At 43.9% G+C, this 23359-nt stretch overlaps 1 protein-coding gene across 3 annotated transcripts in view; it reads left to right on the top strand.

Annotated features, from left to right (window-relative positions):
• Window positions 1-23359, top strand: part of FAM3C (FAM3 metabolism regulating signaling molecule C) — a 655720-nt gene that overhangs the window by 104597 nt on the left and 527764 nt on the right. For all 3 annotated transcript variants that reach the window (XM_069629081.1, XM_069629083.1, XM_069629082.1), the window contains exon 2: window positions 7514-7581. In XM_069629081.1, coding sequence (XP_069485182.1) covers window positions 7563-7581 — 19 coding nt within the window. In that variant the 5' untranslated portion in view covers window positions 7514-7562. The remainder of the gene's footprint in view (window positions 1-7513; window positions 7582-23359) is intronic.

Genomic DNA, 23359 nt, shown 5'->3' with positions numbered 1-23359 from the left:
AAAAATATGCATATATTCCTTGGCTTTGCAAAAGATGTGCTTTGATCTATGGCTATTTCAACCCAAGCATATATTGCCCCCACCGCCTCGATCACTATGTGCAAAAGGGGGTGAAAGCGGAAACATGGGCCTTAGTGATACCTACTATATTGAAACCAATCCTCAACATCTCTCACATTTAAGCACTTCCAAGATATACCAAGCCTGCGTTTAGGCTGAAAGGCACATGGGTTACCATTGTGCTGAAGCCTCGCCCGGTAAATTCACCTGAAGAGGTCCTGTCTTTGCTTTCATGGAACATAAGAGGTTTTTCATTTCTGGATACTGCTGGGGGTCTTGCAACAGGCCTCACTTTTCTACTTGCAAGAGATTTGGCTCCCTTCTGAATTCGATCTGGATGGCTATACAACCTTTTCATTGGGACAGCCTTGGGTGGGTTGCAGTCTGAAAGGCGGGCTTTGCATTGGAGCCAGATGCTGTTCATTAATGGCATAGCCAGAGGTAAGACCCCACCCAAACCTCTTATGTGCAGTGTTTTCTAATTTTCCCACTAGAGGCCAGCACACTCTGGTGATTGAGGTGTATGATTCCCTAAGGGCCTGCTGACGGAGAATCTTATGCTTGCCATTTCTGACATCTTATTGGCTTGGTGTCAAAGAAATCCTCAGGGTGGGATCATTCTGATGGGTGATTGTAATGTTGTATGTGCCCGGGGGGTGAAGGAAGTTGAATTAGCTGCTTGGGGATCATCAGATGGAGTGTTAGATGGCTCCAAGTCTCTTAAGAGAGGACGATTATGGTTGGAAGTACTTATGGAGTATGACCTGCATGTGCTTAATCCTATGGCCAAATCTCCTTGCGTGACTTGGAGCAACGGCTGTGCCCAAATTTGCATCGACTATGTATTTTTTAACCAAATAATTTGTCGTCATGTTGTGAATCTTATCGTTCCCTCGGACTTGAGTGACCACGCTATGCTCAAGGCGACCTTTAAATTAAATATGTCCCTGATGAGGAATATGAGCCAAGTGAAGGTTGCCATAAATTTTAAAGGAAACTGGATCCGCTGGTCAGAGCCAAATATCACCAGTGGTCACTCTCCTATGGAACTATTGCCATGAAGTCAATGGACATTGGGAAAAATTATGGAAAGCCTTTGGCGTAACCATCTTCGGTACACGGTTATGCATACATCTACAAATGGGCGTAATGCCTTGTTCTCTAGCAATATCTAAAGAAAAACCAAAAAAAACTCTGCTTCTTGAGCATAAAATTAGGAGGGACTAAGGCTTCTCGCAGATCGAGAAAAGTGCCTAGATTACATCCTTTACCACGCAATTTAAAAATTGGGTACGCAGCCACAAATTCCAGCATAATTCATCAAATAGTGTCCTATTCGAACTCCTGACAGTAGAAAGTTATGGCACCTGCTTCATTCCTTCAGGTCGGGCGAGCTAGCAAACTAGATTTGTGGAATAGCTGAGGAGGGCTGGGGAACCTTCATTGCTTGTTTATATTGGGATATATCATCTGTTCCTGGACAACAGGTTGGACCTATACACCCAATTTAGTCTGATCGAGGAGGATGACATTCTTGGTGTTACAAGATTAACTTCTTCGAGAGGCGCCCCGCCCGGATGGCTTGGCTAATCCCATGATCAAGAAAGACCCTCCGTTTTGGGCCAGGTTGCTTCAGGACCTTTTTTCTTTTGTTATTAAAACAGGGAAAATTGCTCCCAGTTGGCAACTTTCTATTCTGATATCTGTTCATAAAATGGGCCCACAGCTAGATCTGAATTCTTTTTCATTTGCTTGCAATGCTAGATTCTTGCAGGAAGATTTTTTATTTTTTTAAAAAATTTTTTTTCTTCAATCATATTCGACAGGATTACGAGGTTAGCCGGGATAAATAACCTTCTGAGCTGGCAGCAGACAGGATTTAGAAAGGTCTGCAACACCACATCTAGTATTTGGGTGCTGCAGTCCCTAATGGCAGACACATATCAAAACGCAGATCTTTATATCTGTTATATAGATTACTGTTCAGCCTTTGATAGTGTCTCGCATGTTAAACTTTGGGCTAAACTAGAGCACTGGGGAATGACCCCACTATTTAAACTTCATTAAACAGCTCTACAGTGAAACATCGGTTGTAAGTAAGACTGTCGCAGGAAGGAAACTCCTCAGAGCCTCAACCCACTAACAATGGTTTAAAACAAGGATGAATTTTGGCTCCCATCCTTTTCAATCATTATGTGGCAGACTTAGATCTGGCCTTATGGCTAGCATGTAATTTTCTTCCTAAATTTGGTTGTGTGGCCACTTCTTGGCTCACCTACGCAGATGATACTGTGCTGCTGGACCAGACACCGATTGGGTTACAACAGTTGCTGCATGCCCTATATTCTTATGCTGAATTGAATGGTCTAAAAATTAACTTGACCAAGTCCCGTTAGTCGGCAGAAGAGTCTTATGGCAATCTAGCTTTGGCTGGCATATGGGTGGTAATAGTTAAGAGAAGGTAAAGTTTTATAAGTAGTTGGGTCTCCCTGTAAGGAATCCCTGCTGTCGAAATCTTCTGGCAAATTGCTGGCTATAAAAAGTGATCTATGCAAATATGGCGGACCGCTAATTGAAGCCTTGTTAGAGGTGTATACCAAATGTATTGTTCCCGGTATTCTTTATGCTTTAGAGGTTTTGTCTGAGAAATTAAGTGGCTAGATGTTGGAAGCAAAGATACTGAGATCAATGCTGGGTATGCCGAGCTCCCTTCCTGTTGAAGCATTGAGACTGGATGCTAGGTCTCCAATCTCGCTCTCTTCCTTATGGAGACTGGCGAGATGTACATTTTATTTGAAAAGTAAACTGTCAGCAGCCTCCAAAGGATCAATACTAGGCTTGACTTTGGAGCATGTTAGACTGAAGCCAGCTAATTGTTCATTTGGGGACTTGCTTATCAGAGTTATGAATGATACATATCTAGAACATCGACTTGGCCCTTTCTGGTGTAAATGAAGGCTGGGTGTTCCTGCAAAAATTAAAAGCTAAGACTAGAGAATGGGACCGTATCCAGTCCGTATCTATACTTGCTGTGAAGACAAGGTTTAACCTTTTATACTCACCAAGGTTCATTCTCCAGTGCCCCACCCATGTAGTTATTTAATTAAATTATCTAACCCTTCACTGATACGCTTTTTAACAAGGTGGTGTTTTAATATTCTGCCAGTGTTGGAGTAATACAGGGGCTTGGCAGAGTATTCCGTTAGAAGAACGAGTGTTCCGCTTGTGTGGCATTGAAACAGCTAGGCCTATATTAATGGTCTGCCAAATACTTAACATTGAACATTACAAATCCTATGCAAGATTTGCTAGTTTTGGTACTGATCAATTATTGTCAACAATTTATGGGGCTGAATCTATGGTTATTACAGCTGCTGCATATTTATGTTTGGCTGAAGGCTAAAGAGTTGCTTGATTTACATCACCTGTTGGTTAATAATTCCGGGTGTATATGCTCTCTTCAGAATTTTGTTTTTATTATGAGGTTTCTTCTGTGTTATTGTTTTATTATATCATTTTCTGAAATTGTAATTTGTGTTTTTTTTTAAATATGAAGGACAACAAAAAGGCATTGGGGCAAGTGTGACACAGGAGATGGAAAACTGGACATTTTTCAAGGTTCTCAATTTTATTAAAGAAAAATGCCTCTTCTATCCCTACTTCTAAGGTATGATATGGCATTTGTAAGGTGGAGGTTCTCTAATCTAGAAAATAACAAAAAGGTGCTCATCGGGACGTCTTGTATAAATCACCTTCTCCTCTGTCCAAACCTGTGCTGCCCTGCTGGCTGTCCCGGCCACTAACAAAGGAAACAAAACTGCAGTGTTCTTACTCCCCTTTCCTGGCTTGTGCTGGTTGGTGCTGGACTCCTCCCCAAATGTGTGTCTCAAATTCTGCCCGCAGAACAAAGATCAAATATCGCTATTTTTTCTCTCCTTGTTTTCAGGTCGGTCTGTTCGTACAGTCCACAACAAAGCTGCTTGATTTTTCTACTCAAAAGGGGCTACTGACCCTTCCCAGCAAAGCCATGTTCAAGATAATGTTTGTTCTTCAAGTGTACAATTTTTGAATCTGCAAATCCTTCAATTCTAGTTCACCCCTGTAGTTTTTTTTCTTACTGTGGTGACCCTTTACCGGTTAGTGCATTCAGGTTCACCCCCTCTGGGCGTTGATCTTCATTTTTTTGTGACCCCGTGCAGGTTATTTTTTCAGGCACCTCCTCCGAGTGTTTCTTCCCCTCTGTTGCACATCTCTCTTGGGGATTTAAGTCCCTCTTTCTCTCTCTAGTCACTGTGGCACACACCCTCTTCTGGGATCCCGGTTCTCACCTCCCAGTCACTGGAGCACAAACCCTCTGGGTGCAAGGGGCTCCTTTTCTGTTAGATATCCCCTCTTCCAGGGATCCAGTCATTCTCTCTTACTACTTGACCCCTCCTTCTCTTGGGTCCTTCTCTTCTTCTTCTTCTTGGGTCAAGTGTCTTTCTTCTGGTCTCAAGGGGCTCTTCGCCTCACTGGAGCACACACCCCTTCTGGGCCTTCTCACTGGAGTACACTCCTATTCTGGAGTTCCAGGGGCTCATCTTTTTACCAGAGCACACCCCTCTTCTTATATTCAAGGGGCTACAAACACACTCACTGGATCCTACCCCTTTTCTGGGTTCAAGGGGCTCTCTTCCCCACCCCCTCACTGCTGCACACCCCTCTTTTGGGCTCAGGGGTCCCCCTTCTTTGGTGCTCTCCAGCTTTCTCAACAAACGCCTCTCCTCGGCTCCCACCTCAGAAACGTTTTGTGGAAATTAGCCTCATTTTGAAAGCCCTCGCCACCCTCTGATTTTGGTGAGGCAAACTCAGTTGATTAGTTAATTGGTTTACTAGTCTGGGCCAGGGGAAGGAGATTGTCTTTGTGTTTGTTGTTTGCTTGCTGCTGGGCTTTCTGGGTTGCTGGTGTTTAAAATGTCATCTGAAAGGAGAGTAAAAACTTTAGTAAGTTCCCACCTGTGCAAAATCGTTTTTCCTTTTGGCTGGGGGAAGGTCTTTTCTCTCCCTAAATGCTTCAGCTGCAGGGGGGAGAGACCTGTTTTCTCCCTCCTAGAAGCAGTGCTTGTGAAGGAAGAGGGAGTTGGGATAACATAGGTTTTTGCCTTCGAGGATCCGCACCTGTTTACTGAGGCCACTCTGTATGTGCTAGTGATTCCCCCATAGAATCTTTCTGAATCCCGGAAAGACATTCTGTAATTGGCTCCAGGTGTTGTATTTCTATACCTGATGCATCTTGAGAAACACGTTCCGAATACCCTGTTTATACGGCATCTAGTAGTTCCCAACTAGTTGCTCTCTCAGAGGGGTTTGGGGAATAGATCTGAAATGGTCTGCCTAAAATTCTGGCTCTGATTTTTAGAGGCGCACTCTGGGGAGAATGCTGTGGGGTTACTCTGCGAAGGCCTTCCCTGTGTTTTGCACAAATGCTTTGCCTTGCGCTGGCTATCATTCATCATGCTTAACTAGTTGGGTTGTAGGAAGGATCAGGTTCCTGACAGTGTTGTTCTAAGACAGCGGGCCTGGTGCGATGTTGGCACTGTGGCTTTGTCACAGTATATAATGAAGTTATGTCGAGTGTGGCCATGATATAATGCTTTTCCCAAGTAATGGAACTAAATAATGCAATTAAGTCCTAATGGGTCGTGTCTAGTATCGCTAATAAATTAAAGTCATTCATAGTTGACTTGTATTTCTTCAGTAATTGGTAAATACAGAAAGATGAGAATGCTGATTTTCAAAAAACCTTTCTTCTCGAGCGAGTAAACCCTTTTGCTCCCAAATCTCAAACATCTACTATATCATTGAATGATCAGTAGTGATTGGATCTGCATTCCATAACAGTTCTTTTAATTTAATCTGGATATTCTCTTGCGCCACAAATAAATGTTTATCCTTTTCCTTTTTTAAAAGCATGTTTATGATGAAAAAGGAATATTTTGTTTACTTTTTAGTGTGTATTTGTTTTTGTTTAATTTGAGATCAATAAAAACTACAATTAAAATAACTGTTTGCTCCTTTATCAAATGCTTTGGGAAACTTTTATTCTGTAATTGGCATACGACTTCTCTTAGCTGGTCGTTAAACTGGAATAATGTTATAATTTAACTTCCTTAGTTTGCACTCGCTGAAAAACGTTGAATGCATCATTATGCATCATTTTCCTCTGTAACCGAAACCAAGCAAATTAAAACCTTTTTAGTCTGCCGTTCAGACAGATGATTTTCCCTTTAGTTGTAATTAATTAATCCTCTGATGCGTTCTATTTCACTTGCATGCCTCAAACTCCACAAAGTTTCAAGCATTGGTAAGTCTGCAATGGAGGTTGTGGATTACTGGGTCTATAGCTTGTGTTGGGGTAAGTTTCAAAATATTTTCCTTGAATTCTATGTATTATGGGGATCAGCATGTGGCTGTTGATGTGTTTACTGGTCTATTAGGAGGATGGAAAAAAGTAATTGTGTGGGGGGAGTAAATGTTGAGGAGCTGTAGAGACGTGGGTGAAGAAATTAGCATTGTGCTAAATGTAATGAGACCGGTTCAATAAGACCACTGTTGTGTGAGAATATATTAATTTAAAAGTGGTGCATGACCAAAGCAACCAAAAGCTGTTAGCCCAAACAAAATAAACAGTTCCCTACAGGTAGAAGACATTGAGCATTTTTACAATCGCCCATTCCGTAAACAAAATTGTTGTTTTCAATTTATTTGATTGAGCCAAAAATTAAAAATGGGTGGTTTTCTTACCTGCCGAGAAGAAATGCCTTTAGTTGGAACAACCGCTTGTATTGGGTACGTTACATGGTTAAAAATTGCAGGGACCTAGGTACATCCTGTTCGTAGCACCTGGTCAACTTGACACCAAACTGCTACCAGGTGCTCATTTCAACACTCCAAGCCAACTATTGTCATACAAACAATACCTATGTGTAGTGGTAGTCCAAAGCGAACAGCCTTTTTTTTTCAATGCAGATTTATTATGAGCACAGATTTGCAAAATTCTTTGCATATTTGAAAAATCACTTGTAGCGTTTGGACAGTTCCAGAGTTCCCAAACGCAGAATTATGAAAAATATTTAGTGCCGTCACCTGTGTGTGACATTGACACATGTAGAAAGGATTTAAAGCCTAAAGTCGTACATAATTAGCAAAAATTGAGTGGGAGTCACACAATGTACCAGCGCCTTGTTCCCTACAGGCCGAGTTAATGGGTGAGGCCGATATCTAGAATCTGCACTCTTGATTATCAGATTTTTATTTCAATCCCTCCATTGGATGCAGTAAGGTTCCGTACTAAACCACTATTCTGGTCACATTTGTTGACTAAAAATGCAAAAGCTTAGTGTTTCACATTCTTAAATATCCTTTCGTATGCTCCATTGCTTTCAGCATTAACATTTGTGTGTATTATTTCTAGGTTGTTCCGTACACAGAGGCTTCGTACACCAGCTGCTTGATCTTCAAACATGAGAATACCTGTAGCAGGTAGGATTACTGTGCAATTACCAGGTTTTCTTACTGTGTATATAATGTTGCCATAGATCACATTTTGCTGCCAATGGTTCTGTTACCTGTACATTGTCAGAGGTTAATGTTGTAGTTTGCAGAATTTGACAGCACTGCCTGATGGAACTTAAAAAGGATTTGCAGGTAAGTGAAAGAATCTGTTTGGAATCCAGCTGTTTGGTCTTTAAAGGAACCCAAACGTGTCCTGCACAACACAGGGAGACTAAATATCACACAAACACAACTTCTAGGTCTTTCTCCACATTGTCGGAAGTACACAATATTTGTAGTAACAGCCGACCCAATGTATCCTTTGCCACAATGCAATACCCTGCATCTCGGCAAGCTGCATCCAACAAATTTACCCCCACTCGATTGCTGGTACACCTAAAAGCAAACTATAACTGCCCACTATGCTGATTAAAGCAAGCATCGCTGCCCTTGTGCAAGTTTTTAGCCTATCCAACATGTTGCATTATCTGCTTTCTGGCATGAAAGACGCTCCATGCCATCCCCAAAATTGTGTCATGGGCACAGCAAGGCATAAATTAGTTTTCAAAAATTGATTAGCTAAATTTGCTAATTAAAATGTTCTTGATTAGCAAACAATAGTATTTGATTAGCCGTTTTGTATGGATATTTCTAATGTCACCAGAAGTTATTTCTACCAAAGACATTAAATGAGGAACAATACAACATTTTTGTGTACCGCTGAAGTAAGAGATTAATGAGATGCGTCTGTGGAAAATGTTCAGGTTAGTTCCATGAATGGACACAAATAGATATGATAAAACGGCTCTAAAATCAGTTATCAGTCTAAGGCTCTGGGCAATTGGATTCAGCTGGTGTTGAACAGGGCAGTGTCCTGTATATTGTATGGTTGCTCCCTCATTTGCTGTGTAAGGGGAAGTTCACAAGTTTCATGAATGAAAAAGTTCAAAATGTTATAGGAAAGTCATAGCTGGAGACTAAATGCGTAGTATCGTGTTGCAACAGGCAGGGTTAATGTTAACTTCAGGTGGACAAGATGGCCCTTGCTTGTCATTGATATCAACTGTTTTCAATACTGCTTTAATTCCCCTTTTGGGGAGGGGAGGGCCACTTAAAGGCCCTCAAGCCTGAGCCAGGTAATCTCCAGCGCAGCATTGCAGCCCTGCGCACCCATGAAAGTGATGGCTATTGGTACTCGGAGCCCCATCTGGAGGCAATGCCATGTTTTACAGTAGTAATACTGTAATTAAGTCTTATGTATATCATCTTACATATTTTGGAATTGCAGGACTGTCTTTAAAAATAATAATAATAAGTAAATACATACTGGTCTTTGGAAACAGGATACAGTTTGCTTAATACATCCAGATTACTTCTTGTTTTCAATTAATTGAAAAAGAAAGCACTTTTCTTGCCTAGCACTCCCACGCAGACCATTGGCACTTTTAAGAGTGGAGTAGATAGGTACTGCTGCACTCTCTCTGTTAGCCCCTTTGAATACTCAGATGGAATTCTTAAACTTAACCTGCGTCGCATCTAGATATAAATGTGAATGTTAGCATGTGCCACACTCAGATGGAATTCTTAACTTTAGCTTGCGTCACATCTAGACTGGATTATGAATGTTAGCATGTGCCACACTTAAGTGAACTGTGAATGATGACAAGTGCCAGTCTTGGATGGAATCATGATCACTAGCCTGCTTCACATCTAGATTGGATATTGAAGATTAGCAAGTGGCACACTCAGATGGAATAGTGAATGATGGCAAGCATCGCACCTAGACACAATTGCAAGGACAGCAATGCCAATTAACCAATCCACTAACAATTTCATCCCTTTGCATACACCTCTCAAACTCTAACCAAACACAACCACATGCCTACAATGCAACAATCCGTACAAACTTCACCACACTGCAACAACAAAACAAACCACACATAGACTTGCACAACAGCACATGACGACTACCGACCATAAAACACCCCAAGCCGAGCCAACGGACCCACCAGGCTGAGGCTACCAACAGCTCATCACTGCTCTTTTGCACTTTTCCAGCTTATTCCCACTAACTCGCCCCGCTCACTTTTTCAGAGCTGCCCGAGCGCCAGGGCACTACTCCGGTGGTGATAGTGCGCGGTACAAATATCCTTTAACATTAACATGCAGTGAACAGATACCAAAGGGTGGAGAAAGCCCTGAGGATGAGAGGAATGTAGGTTGAGCTGTGCTTTCATTGAACACGATCATTTAAATGGGTAGCTGTGCTACGCAAGTGTCAAATTAATTTATTAGCAAACCTACAGAATTGCATAGCAAATTTCTAGGCAACACTGCTTATTTTATGCCTTGGACAGTGGCAGAAGGCACCCCATGAATCCCTGCAGGGGGATGTCCCTCTGTGCGACGTACTCTAACAATAGGCCAATAACGACAGTTCAGGCACTTTTGTAATGGATGGTTGCGTATGTGATTAATGCATTGAATGTGGAGCACGGCATGACCTTTGCTGACGCCAGTAATAATTCAAATTTAATACAATGATCGAAAGCGAGGCAAACGGCTCCTCTGTGTGATCCAATCTCTTTTGAATGATCACTTGTTATTTATAAATGGTGGTGCCCACCCTTCCATTCCTGATAAAGGCACTCCATGCCATCCCCAAGATGTTTCCAGTTGCAGTAAACTTTTATGCACTTCATGACCACAGCATTAGTAGTGTACAGTGTTGAACACATCCCTTATGAAAAAGGGAACAGTTATGAGAGCTGGGTTTACAACTCTATCAGTGCTTTAATAAAATCGCGGTATTCATTATAAAATGATTGGCTGTGTACAAAAGGGTCAAGCAAAGGGAGGAGCAAAGTGACTGCAGCTATTCAAGGCTATCACTGAGCACTCGCAGCATCGATTTGTATGCTGTGGCAATGCCCCTACCCTGATTTCCTCGGTTTCCTCAGACTTTTGAAGACAACAAAGAGGGGGAAATACGGCATTCGTTGTTTAGGGGAGAGGAGCAATCTTCACCAATGTGCCTGATGGAAGGACTTCTTCTAGCTCGCCTAATGGCAGATCCTCTCACTTGCCCTCACCTGCCATAGGGTCATATTAAACATGTATTTTTTTAATGGACCAAATAAAATGTTGTAAAATGTACAGGTGCACAAAAACAAAGTAGTCGACCTCTAAGAAATGTGTAGGCTATGCTGTCCAATTCTTTTGAAACTGGGCAGCCCTGTTTGAATCAGTCTATCCTTTATCAAACTTTAATATGAATTAAGGAATCTGGGGTATGCTGGTGCCAGGCATGTTCTCGCCTAAATGCCTACAAGTAAAACAAAATAATAGGAAAAACTTTACACGTTACAGTTTTACATTTTAGCCAAGGTGGCTACTACTGGATGGTGCATTGGGGAGCATGTGTTGAGATTGGCAGGGGTTACATTAGAGGAGCAATTAGAAACAACATGCCCAATACAAAAAGAATAATCATTAAGAGTGGCAAGCCAGATTTCCCTCAAAGGAAAGGAGCATTGGGCCGGTAGGAGTCTGAATCCAGTGGTCCTAACTGCTGCTTAAGATTGACAGTTCCTATACAAACATTGGTAACCTAATAGGCAATTAACTGAGTAATTGTATGTGTTAGCCCTCAATCAGATTCCATAGACTACTGATGCCCTGTTTAGTCTGCATTAGTTGTCAGTACCTCCTATATGCATGGTGTTCACACTCAGGAAAAATGCTTTCATTGTAATGAAGACCTTCTACTAGTAAAGACCTGAACTACACAAATATGTCGGTAGCAATGGCTGAGCAGCCAGGCTTAGTCTAGGAGGAAAAAGGGCTAGGAGGCAGAAGGGCTGTATTGAGTAAGAAGACCTTTGAACACACTTTTAGTATATTTATCAAAATTATTATATATACTAGGCAATGTTAAATTCAAAACCATTCAGGTAAGTATAAACAGTTCACACAGATAAATATTTACACTAGATATTTTCTGCATCAATACTCGTGCTAACCAGTAGACCTTTAGATGATTATCAGGTAAGTACAAAAGTAATTTTAGGTTAGCAAATCATACATTAACCAACAATTACTGAACCAGCAATACTGTTAAGTTAACTCTAGGAAAGCCTTTTTTTTCCCTCTAAATCCAACCCGATCTAGGGAATGTCAAAAAGTCAGATGGGGGCACTGGAGGACCAGTAACCAGTGGGCGGCTGAACAAAGGAAGGCGGATGCTGTCAAAGTTTTCAAACGCACAGATGACAAATTATGATTCAAAGGGTCCAGGGAGACTAACTAGGACACCTGAAGTTGGGGTTCTTTGGGCACAGGAGAACATTGTTGGGTCGTCCAACTCAACATGACTCGAAGCTCAGGAGGAGCGAAAAGCAACACAAAAACTGCATAGGTAATTACACAGGAGTTAAACAGTATCTTCTATGATGAAGAAGAGCGATGTCACAGACGGGTCCCCACTGTAAAACGACACCAGCTCTGGTTTGGGTATCTGGCCTTGGTGGCTGGATGAAGAACTTTTGGTGGGAACAGATGCTCGGACTCAGTCAGAGATGTCCAGCAGACGATCTTCGTGGCACTTGAGGCTCAACACAGGCTTGGGAGCAGCGGCGGTTGTCACTCTGCATACTTTCTTCCTTCTCTTGGCCCTCGACTTTTCTGAGGGACTTCTATGATCAGGATGGATTCTCTTTAGGCTCGGGAAGATGCCCACAAGTTTGCAGCTAAAACCATGCTCGAAGAGGCGACGCACAGCAGCAGTGCCAGAGGTCCCAGGATATTAGGATATTAGGGTATTGCATGCCTGGAAGGTTGCACCACTGCGTGGGATGGCTCAAACTGCAGATGGTCTCAAGACTGGTTAGACCCACCAGTCCAAGAGAGGAACTCGTCCAGTCTGGATCTTTCCTGTCGCTTAGAAGAAAGGGCTGGAGCTGCAACCGTCACTCACTCACTCAGTCGGGTAGGCGGTCGATGGAGCTGGCTGCAGGCATCCTTCTTTGGAATGTTCCTTCCAGTGGACGACTCTGGCTTCAACATCAAGACCCTTGTCTTTTATGCAGGAACCCAGCCAATCGGCTTGCATGCAACATTCAACCTTTTGGGTGGAGTGATGAATTGGCAATGATTCGCCCCAGAAAACCTGGCCTGGGACCCTTCTCATGTTGACGGGGAAAGGCAGACTTTCTGATCCCAACCCTGAGGGTGATGTTCTGCAGGAGGATCATGTGAGGGGGCAAGCATGTCTTGAGGAATGGGAAACCCCCCTTGTTCAACTTTCCCCAAAGCCCTACTCTTCTAATGGCTTATTGTAAAATGATAGAAATGAGAAAACAGACCGTTGCCACAATTCCCTAAGTACTCGGACGAAGAAGAGTGCTGAAGTGGTACAATGTTGCAGGAGTAGCCAGCTTGTTAATACAGATTACTAACACCTGAGGGAGACTGAACGGCTTTAAAGGGCCCCCTGAGGTGCAGGTAAAAGAAGGAGAGATGAGTAGAGGAAGCAAGAAGCAGCTTTGTTCGTGCAGGCAGTAGCTGAAGGAGAGGGAAGACGTGGGGACCATCTTTTGGCAGATATCAGCTGCCGGTCCTGAGAAGGTCTGTGTCTCTCGAAACCTGAAGTGCAGAGGTTGCGAGAGAGAAGCTTGCCCTCTGAAGACCTGTTCTGCAGAGGCTGCGCAGCGAGAAGCAGCAAAGCTTTCCTTTCCAGGAGGCCGTCTCTGGTGGCTGGCATGTACTTGAAGGCCTCAATGCTGTCTCTGGTGGCTGGTGTGCATCAGAGAGCTTTCCGGAGCAAGATGAGCTCCAATTGCAGGTGGCTCCGACAAAGGCAGACTAACAGAAGCAGTTTGCCGGGTCACGAGGAGCCGCAGAAGTCTTGCAAGGGAAATGGAGGAGCTTGTCTTACCCAGTGAGTTCAAAAGCTGGTAGTGACCACAGAGTGCTCCATACCTGCTTGCGTGTCTCAGGCAGGCATTCGGCAAGTGAGCCACGCTTTCATATAAATGAAAGTAGTTCAGAAAGCAATTTTGAATACCAAACTATTCAGAAGCAGCACTCGTGTATGAGTGGAAGTGGTTCAGAAGGCAATTCTGAATACCGAACTAGTAAAAAGCTGCATGTCTTATGTAACAAAGCCAAATGACTAACTTTAAACGTGTGAGTCTGTGGAATGCCCAGCAACCCGATGGGGCGACATTGAGTTTATACCTACTAGCATTGCCTAAGCCAAGAGAGACTAAAGCCAAGGCAAATACACTCTAGCAAATATTGCCAACAACAGAAAGGGACTAATGAAAGATTCATAAGATGTGAAACTTGTTGCCCATCCTTTGTACAACATCTGGTAAAAGCTGATGTAAACTGACATTGCCAAAGCAAGGGAGCAGCGGAAAGATCCTATCACTGTCAGTCTTTGGTTACTTATGTAGTGGGGGAAATAAGAGTGGCAAAAAGGCTGCCCTTCTGGAAAATGATATCCTGAACGAGAGGAGTATTCTTTACAGAAAATTATGAGGACCAATGTGAATCTTGTTTTCCCTGGAGAGTTGTTGAACATTTTGAAGCTGCAATTTGTTGAATACTGTGAAGCTGTTGTGAACCTATCGTCAGTTGATTTTAACCACAAATGTACTTGTTGTGAAACACTGTTCGGGCAGGGAGTATACCCGGGTGGCAAACCTTTGAAGTAGTAGGTCTGGCATGGCAGTAAACCAGATGGAAGTTGAACAAGTGCTACAGACGGTCCTGACAGAGACAAGTTGTTGTGTATGGTGCTAAAGCTGTCACAAAAAAGTTCATTTCTATGAAATGTATCCATTGTGGCAGATCATCCTGACCAAGATAATTACTGTTGCTATTGATGAACTAAAAAGGTGTTCCAGGAAGAGGAAAAGCCTTCTATTTTCTGTGTGGGAACTTTCTGTTGCTACGATGAAGTTGCACAGAACTGTGTTGGAACAGGTGTTGCAAACCAGGATTTTCTTTTTTCTTTTTGGAACTGTGAAGCAGAATCCTGTTTAAACCTGGGGAAGGGGAATTCACCCAGGTGATACAGAGACTGTGGCTGCACTAGGAATTCAATCATTATTGTTTTGAACTGCCTTGTTCTTTGTTGTATGTATTAGTGCGAGGGACAGATATCCTTTGTTAGAGTGTTTCCTTTAGTGTATTTTAGGCAAGGAAATCCTCACCAGGGTAGGGATAGTGTGGCGTTCATACAACCTTATGATATAATACAATTGTTGAGAAACCTTCACAAAGGTATCCTTCTCGCGTTTCTGAGCCCTCACAGTGGTGGCTATCCCAAAGGGACAGCCATGCACCCAGCTGGAATTGGATCGAAGCAGAGACACTGGAGGACAAAGACCTGGGGCGTTTCAGTGTCCTCCCAGCTTCCTGTCCTCCCAGATGCACTGGTGCCTCTGGGCAGGCTTCCCAATGGGATCCCATTGAAGACAAAGGAGTGAGCAGAACTTCCCCCACCAAGGTTAGCAGAGGAAAGCTCAAGAAAGGGAAAGCCATTGTGAGTTGGTGAAAAAGGAACCATTGCCCATGTGCCCTTTAGCGCAGCTGCGAGAGAAGCCTGCGTGTACAAAATTACAAAACGTCAGTCGAAAATATCCACTGCCACCAGCCACTCAGATAGGCTTGCCACTGTAACTAGAAGGTTATAGGAGAAGTGAGAAAAGGATTATTATGCATCACCTCAGTCCTTCACATAAATTGGGGCTGGAGGTTCCATGTGTTGGAATCACTCCAAAAATGGCCTTCACACAATAAATTGCGGCAAAAAGCTGTGGCTTTGCTGCCGCAATCCATGTAATGGTTGCGGGGGACAGCCCTGCAACACCTGGACCCATTATACCATTTAAGGGGAGCGGGGGACAGCCGTAACCCCTGCTTCTCTTAAATGGTATAATGGGTACGCCTTTACCAGGTCAAACCACAGCATTTTTGCAGCGATTTCTTTTACATACAACTTTCTTTCTGTGATGTTATTACTGCCCACGTGGTCGGCTGATCTGACAAACAAAAGCATAGGTATGATAAAAAGTATCCCCCTATCCTGGGAACACCAAATATCATTTGAAAAAAGATGGAGGAAAGCTGACTCCATCAAAGTTAAGCAACAAGCGTTCCCAGAGTCCTAGTAAAAGAATGAGTGAGGAGAAAGGTTCCCACTCTGTCTGAAAACCCAATAGTCCAGCAAAAAGTGCTGGGTGACTCACTAAGTGAGGAGAACACACAAGATGGAAATTCTACTTAATAGTACATGTCGTTCAATGCCTGAAGTTGAGTAAAATGTTTGGTTTTAGAAAGGTGTGCACTGCTCCAAGTCTACCCTTTAACCAAAAATTAACAATTGGCGAAACCAGTATATGGTGCTAGTAAATCATACGTTTGTCTGTATGAAATAATCCCAACCTTCAGAACTCGGGGAAGCCTCCTCTTGTTCTGAATGCACCAACTTGAAAAATCACTAATCTGACTTAATGTGCCTCAAAATATAATGTGCCCAGTTATGGAGATAAAGAACTAAATCCAATGATCTAAATAGTACATAAGAGCATGAGCCAAGCTGGCGTGTACAATTGTTGCTATTCATGCCATTTTGGCATATTGCTTTTTAAAGTACAATCGGATTAAAGCACTATGGGCTTTATATTTTATATTTGTAACAGCTTTGTCTTTCTAATAAATTAGATTAGTAATTGTCCACTAAACCAGTGTGTTCAGAAGACTATCTTTGATATAATTAAGTCCATTGTGTGGGCCTACGTTCCATACTGCATACATTTTTAACTGACCTTATACCACAAGTCTCATAACGCATTTGGTTTAGAAGTGAACGTTCAGGCTGCTTCGGTATCCTGTTCTACAAAAATGCCATACACAGGAAAAAATACATTCATGAAATGCTTGTCTTTATATTGTGCACATCAGCACCATAGTAGTCTTCAGGCTCTGAGCCTTGTCTGTGTCGAGGCGAATTGTGACCCCCACCCTGGGTGGCAGCCAGACCGTAGTCTGTGTGGTGAGAAGTGGGCCAAGTAAAGCTACAAAGAGGTAGGATGGGAGCATTCAGGGAGACTGAAACATATAGACTTAACGCTCAACATGAGAAATGGAAACATAAGGATGAGTGATGGTTATCATTGGGATTCATGTGTAGTTTTTTCACTGTTTTTACCAGAAGAAAATCTAAAAGAAGGGAAGAGTTTTTTATTTTTGTTTTATATTGACCAGTGGGAGGCCATTGCTACTGTGGTGATGGTTATGGTAAGTCATACTGTGGATGTGTGATGGCCTTCAGGTGTGCTCAAGAGTTCCTGGGGGTTGTGGTGGCTACTAGCCAGATAATCATTATGGAGCCACTTTCAGCCGATCACCAGCTAGGGCCCTGGAAAAGCCAAGCCTGCTAATGGAGATGTCAAAGCCAGGAATTAACACCGTGCTAAATAAGTGGGGGGTGACGCACACAAGTAGAGCTTGACAAAACAGGTCTTTTCGAGCCATAACAGAATGGCCTCGGGTGGAGAAGAAAGTGTTACCATAGTATTTTGGGTTTGGTTACTTGATATTTGCATAACTCCTACTACCATTGTTATGCCCTCAAAGCGCTGTGAAGTGAATGGCCCTTCGGCAGACCGTAGTCAGAACAAACGTGAAAATAAAACGGCATTACTTTGATCTTATTTAGAAGGTAAGCAACTGTTCAATTACCAGCAAAGATGGCTAGTTTAGAGAAATTATACTAGCCATACAACTTGGCGCATTCAGGCACAGGGAGGATTGCTGTGTCAGTGACTCTGAAGCTGGACCAATTCTTTTTATTGTGGGAATTTGCCCTATTCTGTGGGGCACTATGTTAAAGCTGTGCGGGGGCAGAGGCCAGGGGGCTAGTGGAAATTATCATCCCCTAATGCAATGGCATACAGTTGAGGCCTCTGCTATAATTTACAAGGGGAACACATGCACAACGAATAACCTGCAGTCTCATGCACATTTGTCCAATAAGAATTCAGCTTGTCTAAGATCAAGTCGGTGTTAAATAAATTTATTATATTGTCATGATTTACATCATACCCTGATTGCCAGAGCCTAACCTTCACCCAAAGATGGTCTAAATGCCCATCTGGGGCTGTTGTAGGTTTTGCTGAAGAGAATAGTGCTGTGCCCAAATCAAGGCTCTGGAGAAAGTTGGGTCTCTGCACTTTAGTGCAAGAGGAACTACTGATGATCATCCAGCCGGCTTACTGTTGGACAGCAATATTGTTGTGGGTCTTCCTTCTGGGTGAATCTTTGTATCAATGCTCATTACCCTTGTGTGTACGATAAACATTACATGTCATCCATACCTTCCCTACACAGTTCTATCAGTAACCTAGCAAGTGTTTGAACGTGCAAAATAGTGTATTTTATACCTGGACATGCACACATTAACAATGCTCCCATTCTCTTGTTTAGAATTTGTGTATTTATTCTCTCATAGAGATAATAATTGACTATTAGAAATACAGTTGAGGTTTACTGATTCATGCATAATTATTTGACTGGGATAGATGGAGGTTTTTATTTTCGTACTCTGTTGTGCGTTGCATTGTTGGTGTTGTATTGTCTTTTGTCTTGATGTTTGGTTTTCTACTATAAGATAGGGATTTGTGGTAGTGTGTTTGGGTTTTAAATTTTGTATTTGTTTGGTTGGGTTCAGTCAATTGTTATTATAAGTATTATACACATTGAATGCATATCTCTGGTGTAATGGATATGTACATGTAACCTTTCTCTTGTATGTTTTATTCTCAAAATGATAAATAAAATGATTAAGAAAAAAGAAATAGAATAGTCAAACAATATACAGTTCCGAATATTAGCAATAAAGTAGTTGGGTAGATACTCTACATCCTACTCTTCTATTCACTTATAAAATGTTAAAACTACCACCAACCAATCAACAATGTGTGTATAGCCATTGTGGCCCAGTAAAATATAAAATAGTACACATGTGATGCTGTGGATTGGCAAGCCAGGGGACCGGTGTGGTTATACACACACACCAACCTCTGGATAACCCTATAGGTGGAAATGGTTAAAACTCTTGTCAGACGAGCTATGGCTTTTATGTTATTAACTAAGAACAATCTAGAAACATGGATCATTAAAGATTACAGGAAAAGCATTTTGAATCCCCCTGAAATAGGATTCCTCTCGCTCGTCATCTGTCGTTTTGATTGTGTCCCGTAGCCTGACCAAAGAAGTGCGAGGGGCAACACGTTGTATACGGACACTGCCAAAACCTGTGCTGCACTTCCTCAGTGGCGGAAAAAGCAATCTGAGGACTTCGAGGCATGAAGGATTATGGGGACACGTAGAGTAGGACTAGTGTTATGGTACGCCCCTGTCGATGCCCATTTTTCGAATCTGCAGAAACGAGATGTAATACTCCTCCTCACCACCACTAGCTGGGGGCGTATGCAAAGCATCAGATTCTAATCAGATACAGGCTACAGAAAGACTACTGCTGGGAAGTCAGATTTGTCTTTGTGGCCAGCCAGGTTCGGATTTTCAGATCTGACCAGTCTCCCAGACAGTCTTCCAATTCGTCTACTGGAGATACTGTCAGGGCTGGGGCAATTGGGAGTGTTTTGGGGGCTATGGGGTCGGTTACAGCCTCTGATGGGGCCTTGGGGGGGGGGGGGGGGGGGTTGGGTTAAGGAGGCCCTCAGGAGTCCAACCAGCTTTTCCAGGCAAGTTTTCCACCCTTTTTGCAGGGGCAAGGCGGGCCAGGGATGGAGAACCGCCCGGAAACTACATTACCCAGCAGGCCGTGTGTCTGTCAGATCCTCACTCCTCTTGACTGGCGCAGAGGCAGCACAAACTCCTCCCTCCCCATTGGGTCTTGGCACCTGGGAAATAGAAACCGCAGGCCACAGCAACCCTCTCAGGAAAGAGGGTTGGGGTCCGTTGAGTGGATGGGTAGAGGGAGTTGAGGATAACCGGAAAGAGGTTTAGGGAATAACAATGGGCGGGAAAGGGGAATTAGGGAAACGTGCTCCTCGACTCCTGTGCTGTGGTTGCTGGTAGTGTCTCTGCCCTTGCACACTCACACCAAACAATCACTCTCTTAGGAGTTACACAGATGGGAGGCCTTTGTATTGGAGCCTCTAACCAAATGTGTTTAGTTCACTAGTGCAACTTTGGCTTTGGCACTGCCACCCTTAAACACAGATAATTCAGCACCTTCCCCACATTACTTCATGTAGGCAAACCCCCTGTGTGCTTAACAAAGCCCTCCCACATCATGTCATATAAGTGGTCACTTCCCACCCATATCCAAACCTCAAGTTCCCCCACATTACCCCATGTAAGGGTAGAAAACAATAACATGCACACAAGGTGCTGATGCACCTCGCTCTGGCTTCTGCAGGAGTTCTAGGTCCTTCGGCCGTTTCGTGTTGGTGGGCCGTGATACGTCTCCCGGATCCGATCAGGTCAAAGAGCTGAAAATAGCAAGACAAAGTCAGTGCACGTGCGTGCAAAATGTCGTTCCTTTGAACTTTCCTAAAGGGTTAAAGATCGTTACAGGTGCGGTTACTTCACGGCCAGGTTAACTCCAACACTGGGTTAATATACATGCCCTGCATGCAAGCTTAATAAGTCGTATCCTCGTGCTTCCGGATAGTTTAATTGCAAACTGTCCCTGTGGCATGTAGCGTGTCTCCCTCCGACGGGGAAAAACAGCTTCTTCTAAATAAAGGACGAGTACTTAGCTTTTCATGTATGCGGGACCAGGGGTCATGGAGTGGGCAGAGCCTTTGGGATCTGATTTACGCCCCCCCCAAATCTTTTCAAGAGCACTACACAACACATACATCTCCTCTCAAAAGAAGTGGGCAGGTGACAGTCTGCTTTCAGATGTTTGCTTCCACTTTGATGTTTGCACAAAAAATTAAATGGCTGATGTACTGGGAACTACCTCGAGATTCAGCTGTTAATATAATTTTCCCAGGCTAACCGGACCGGTTCGTTATTGTCCCCATTCTAAATACTACATGGCCTCTACTGTGCACTTGACTAGGCACTCCTGCTCAATGGTGAAATAGTGAGTCACATATGTGAACAGCTTCCTGCTGATGAATAAGATTGGCATCGTTTCACTGAGACTGCCCTCAGTCCTACGTTTTATGTGTCTTGCTGGGTTATGAATAGTTGTTTGAAATCATGGGTTACTAGTATGGGGCTGACAACTTGGAGCCCCACAGTGGTCTTGGAAAGGTTTCACAGCAGGACCATGGAATGGCAACACTATGCAATTGTTGGACATTTTACCTGGTAATGGGCTGTGCGTGTGGAGAATTGAGGAATTAACACATGGGTGGCAGACTGGATATATTTGCTTATATCAGGTAAAATGAGTTGGGTGAAGGCTCCAGGTACCCAGAAAACCCTCTTTGCATGGATGAAAGATTTGAAAGAATGTTGTGGCATCCTTTTAATAGAGGCATGTAAATAATCGCAATATATAAGTATTTTTTGTTTTTGGTCAAACGTTTACTTTAAAGGTGCTTTGTAATTTCTTTTGGTTTCTCAAGGTTTGGAGTCTACACTGGTTTTGTGACCAAGCCACTTCCTCAGAACTCTGATTTAAGTATAGAACGTTCTATTTGTTTTGTTTTAGTGAGCATTTGTAAGGCGCTTGATACAAGAGAATTGCGTTTCAAAATGCCACAAGGTTAAATAGGAAGGGAACAGCGCAAATAAAAACAAAGGCAAACCGTAATATACAGTTGTGGTCCTAGTGGCTTTCGGCCGTGGAAGTGCATTGAGAAGTGCAGGGGAAGGGAATGGAACAGGGAACAGAGGAGTGGACAATTGCTGTGGGAGGGCACGTGAGGGAAGTGCTGAGGGGAGCCGAAGAGAGAACCTCAGGCTAAGTGCTGGAACAGATGACTCTGAAGGTGGGTTGTGGGTGCCACCAAGAGGGGCCTGCAGTGAGGGAGAGGTGCTTGTATAGACTGGGAGGAAGGGCCTGGGATCCTGTAAGATTCATGAGGATCAGGCCACCAGTCACATCGGCAGTGGAGTGATTAGCAGGGAAGCGAATGAGGTATTGAAGAGCAGAGTTTTGAGCAGTTTCTGTATCTTAAGGAGGTCCGGTTCAAGCCTGAGAGGGGCAGGGAGGCTGTTCTAAAGGGAGGCACAAGCCGAGTAGAGCGACCTGCCCCCACTCTGCTTGGAGAAGCGTTTGATCGCCAGGGAGAATTAGAGGAGCGTAGGGCTCTAGCAGGTGAGTATTTAGGGAGGGAGCGTCAGATAGTTTTGTCCAGGCCCCAGAAGGCCTTGTGAATGATGCAGAGGGTCTTAATTTGATCCTTGCAGCCACTGGTAGCCAGTGGAGAGATTTCGGGGCTGGAGAGATACGGTCCTTGGGAGGCCATAGAGCAGTCTTGCAGCCCTGTTCTGGATTAGATGGAGGGGGTGAAGGGAGGAAAGGGGGAGATTGAGAAGGAGGATTTTGCAGTAGTCCAGCCTGGAGAGGACCAGAGCTCTGGAGACATTGAGCCTCTGGGCGAAGGTGAGAAAAGGAGCAATGCATCTGAGGTGGTGTAGCTGGAAGTGGGGCTTCTTTGTAAGGTCCATGATGTGAGGGATGAAGGAGAGAGCGACGTCGGAGATTACCTTTTTAGCTTCACGTGATGGTGGGGGTAGAGGGCCCAAAGAGGGGGGACAGGGTAGGAGGAAAGCAGGGCACCGGTGTCCTGATTAGGAAGATCTCTCTTTTACTGGCATTGAGACGGAGCTCATTCACTGCACACTATGCCTGAAAAGCCGACAGTCAGGGATGAGAGAGGAGGAAGCGGGGGAGGGTAGAGGGAAGTTTGAAGGAAAGATGTGTCATCCGCATAACACTGGAAATGAGGAGATCAGGTGAGCAAGAGGGGCAAGATAGATATTGAACAGCCTTGGTGATAGAATGGAGTCCTGGGGGACGCTGCAGGTAGAGAGGGTGGTGGCAGAGGAGCAAGAGCCCAGTTGCAGCTGCAAAGGGCAGTTAGTAAGGAAAGAGTTCAGCCATCCAGTGCCTGGTCAGTGATGCAGAGGGTTTGAGTCATTTCATGAGAATGGAATGGTTGACCGGGTCAAAGGCAGAGGAGGGATTGAGGAGAATGAGAACAGCAGGAGAGTTGGAGTCAAGATTTGCAAGCATGGTTTCACGGGTGTTCAGGAAAGTAGTTTCCGTGCTTCTGGATGCCCAGAATCCAGATTGAAGTTTTACCCTGGCAGGGGGTAGTAGAGATAGATCGATAGTTAGCTGGGCAGTAGGGGGTCATCAGACAGCTTTTCTAGGAGCGGGTGTACAAGGGAGTGGTTGAGGGAAAGAGCCAGTGGCGATGGAATGGTTGCAGAAGTCAGCAAGAGCCAGGGCGAGAGGAAATGTTATCCTTGATGGTTTTGGAGGAGCAGGGGAGCACGGGAGCACCTGTTAGGAGGAGGCCTTCATAGAGCGGACCACTTTAGAGATCTTGTCCCTTGCTATGGAAAGGAGGGAGGAGAGTGAGGGGGGCCAATGGAGCAGGTGTGGGAGAGGCGATGGAGGTTGAGGACAGGATGTCCTGAGTTTTTAATGGGGAGTGAGAGGCTAAGGCAGTGCTGAGAGCCTGGGCAGGAAGGAGAGAGGTGGAGACTGCAAGTGGACTGGCAAGTTTTGTGGGTTTAGATGTGGGCCCGCTTCTTG

This window comes from Ambystoma mexicanum, chromosome 12 (assembly GCF_040938575.1).
Source record: "Ambystoma mexicanum isolate Mex_15411 chromosome 12, UKY_AmexF1_1, whole genome shotgun sequence".
Lineage (NCBI taxonomy): Eukaryota > Metazoa > Chordata > Amphibia > Caudata > Ambystomatidae > Ambystoma > Ambystoma mexicanum.
This window is presented reverse-complemented; position numbering and strand designations above follow the sequence as displayed.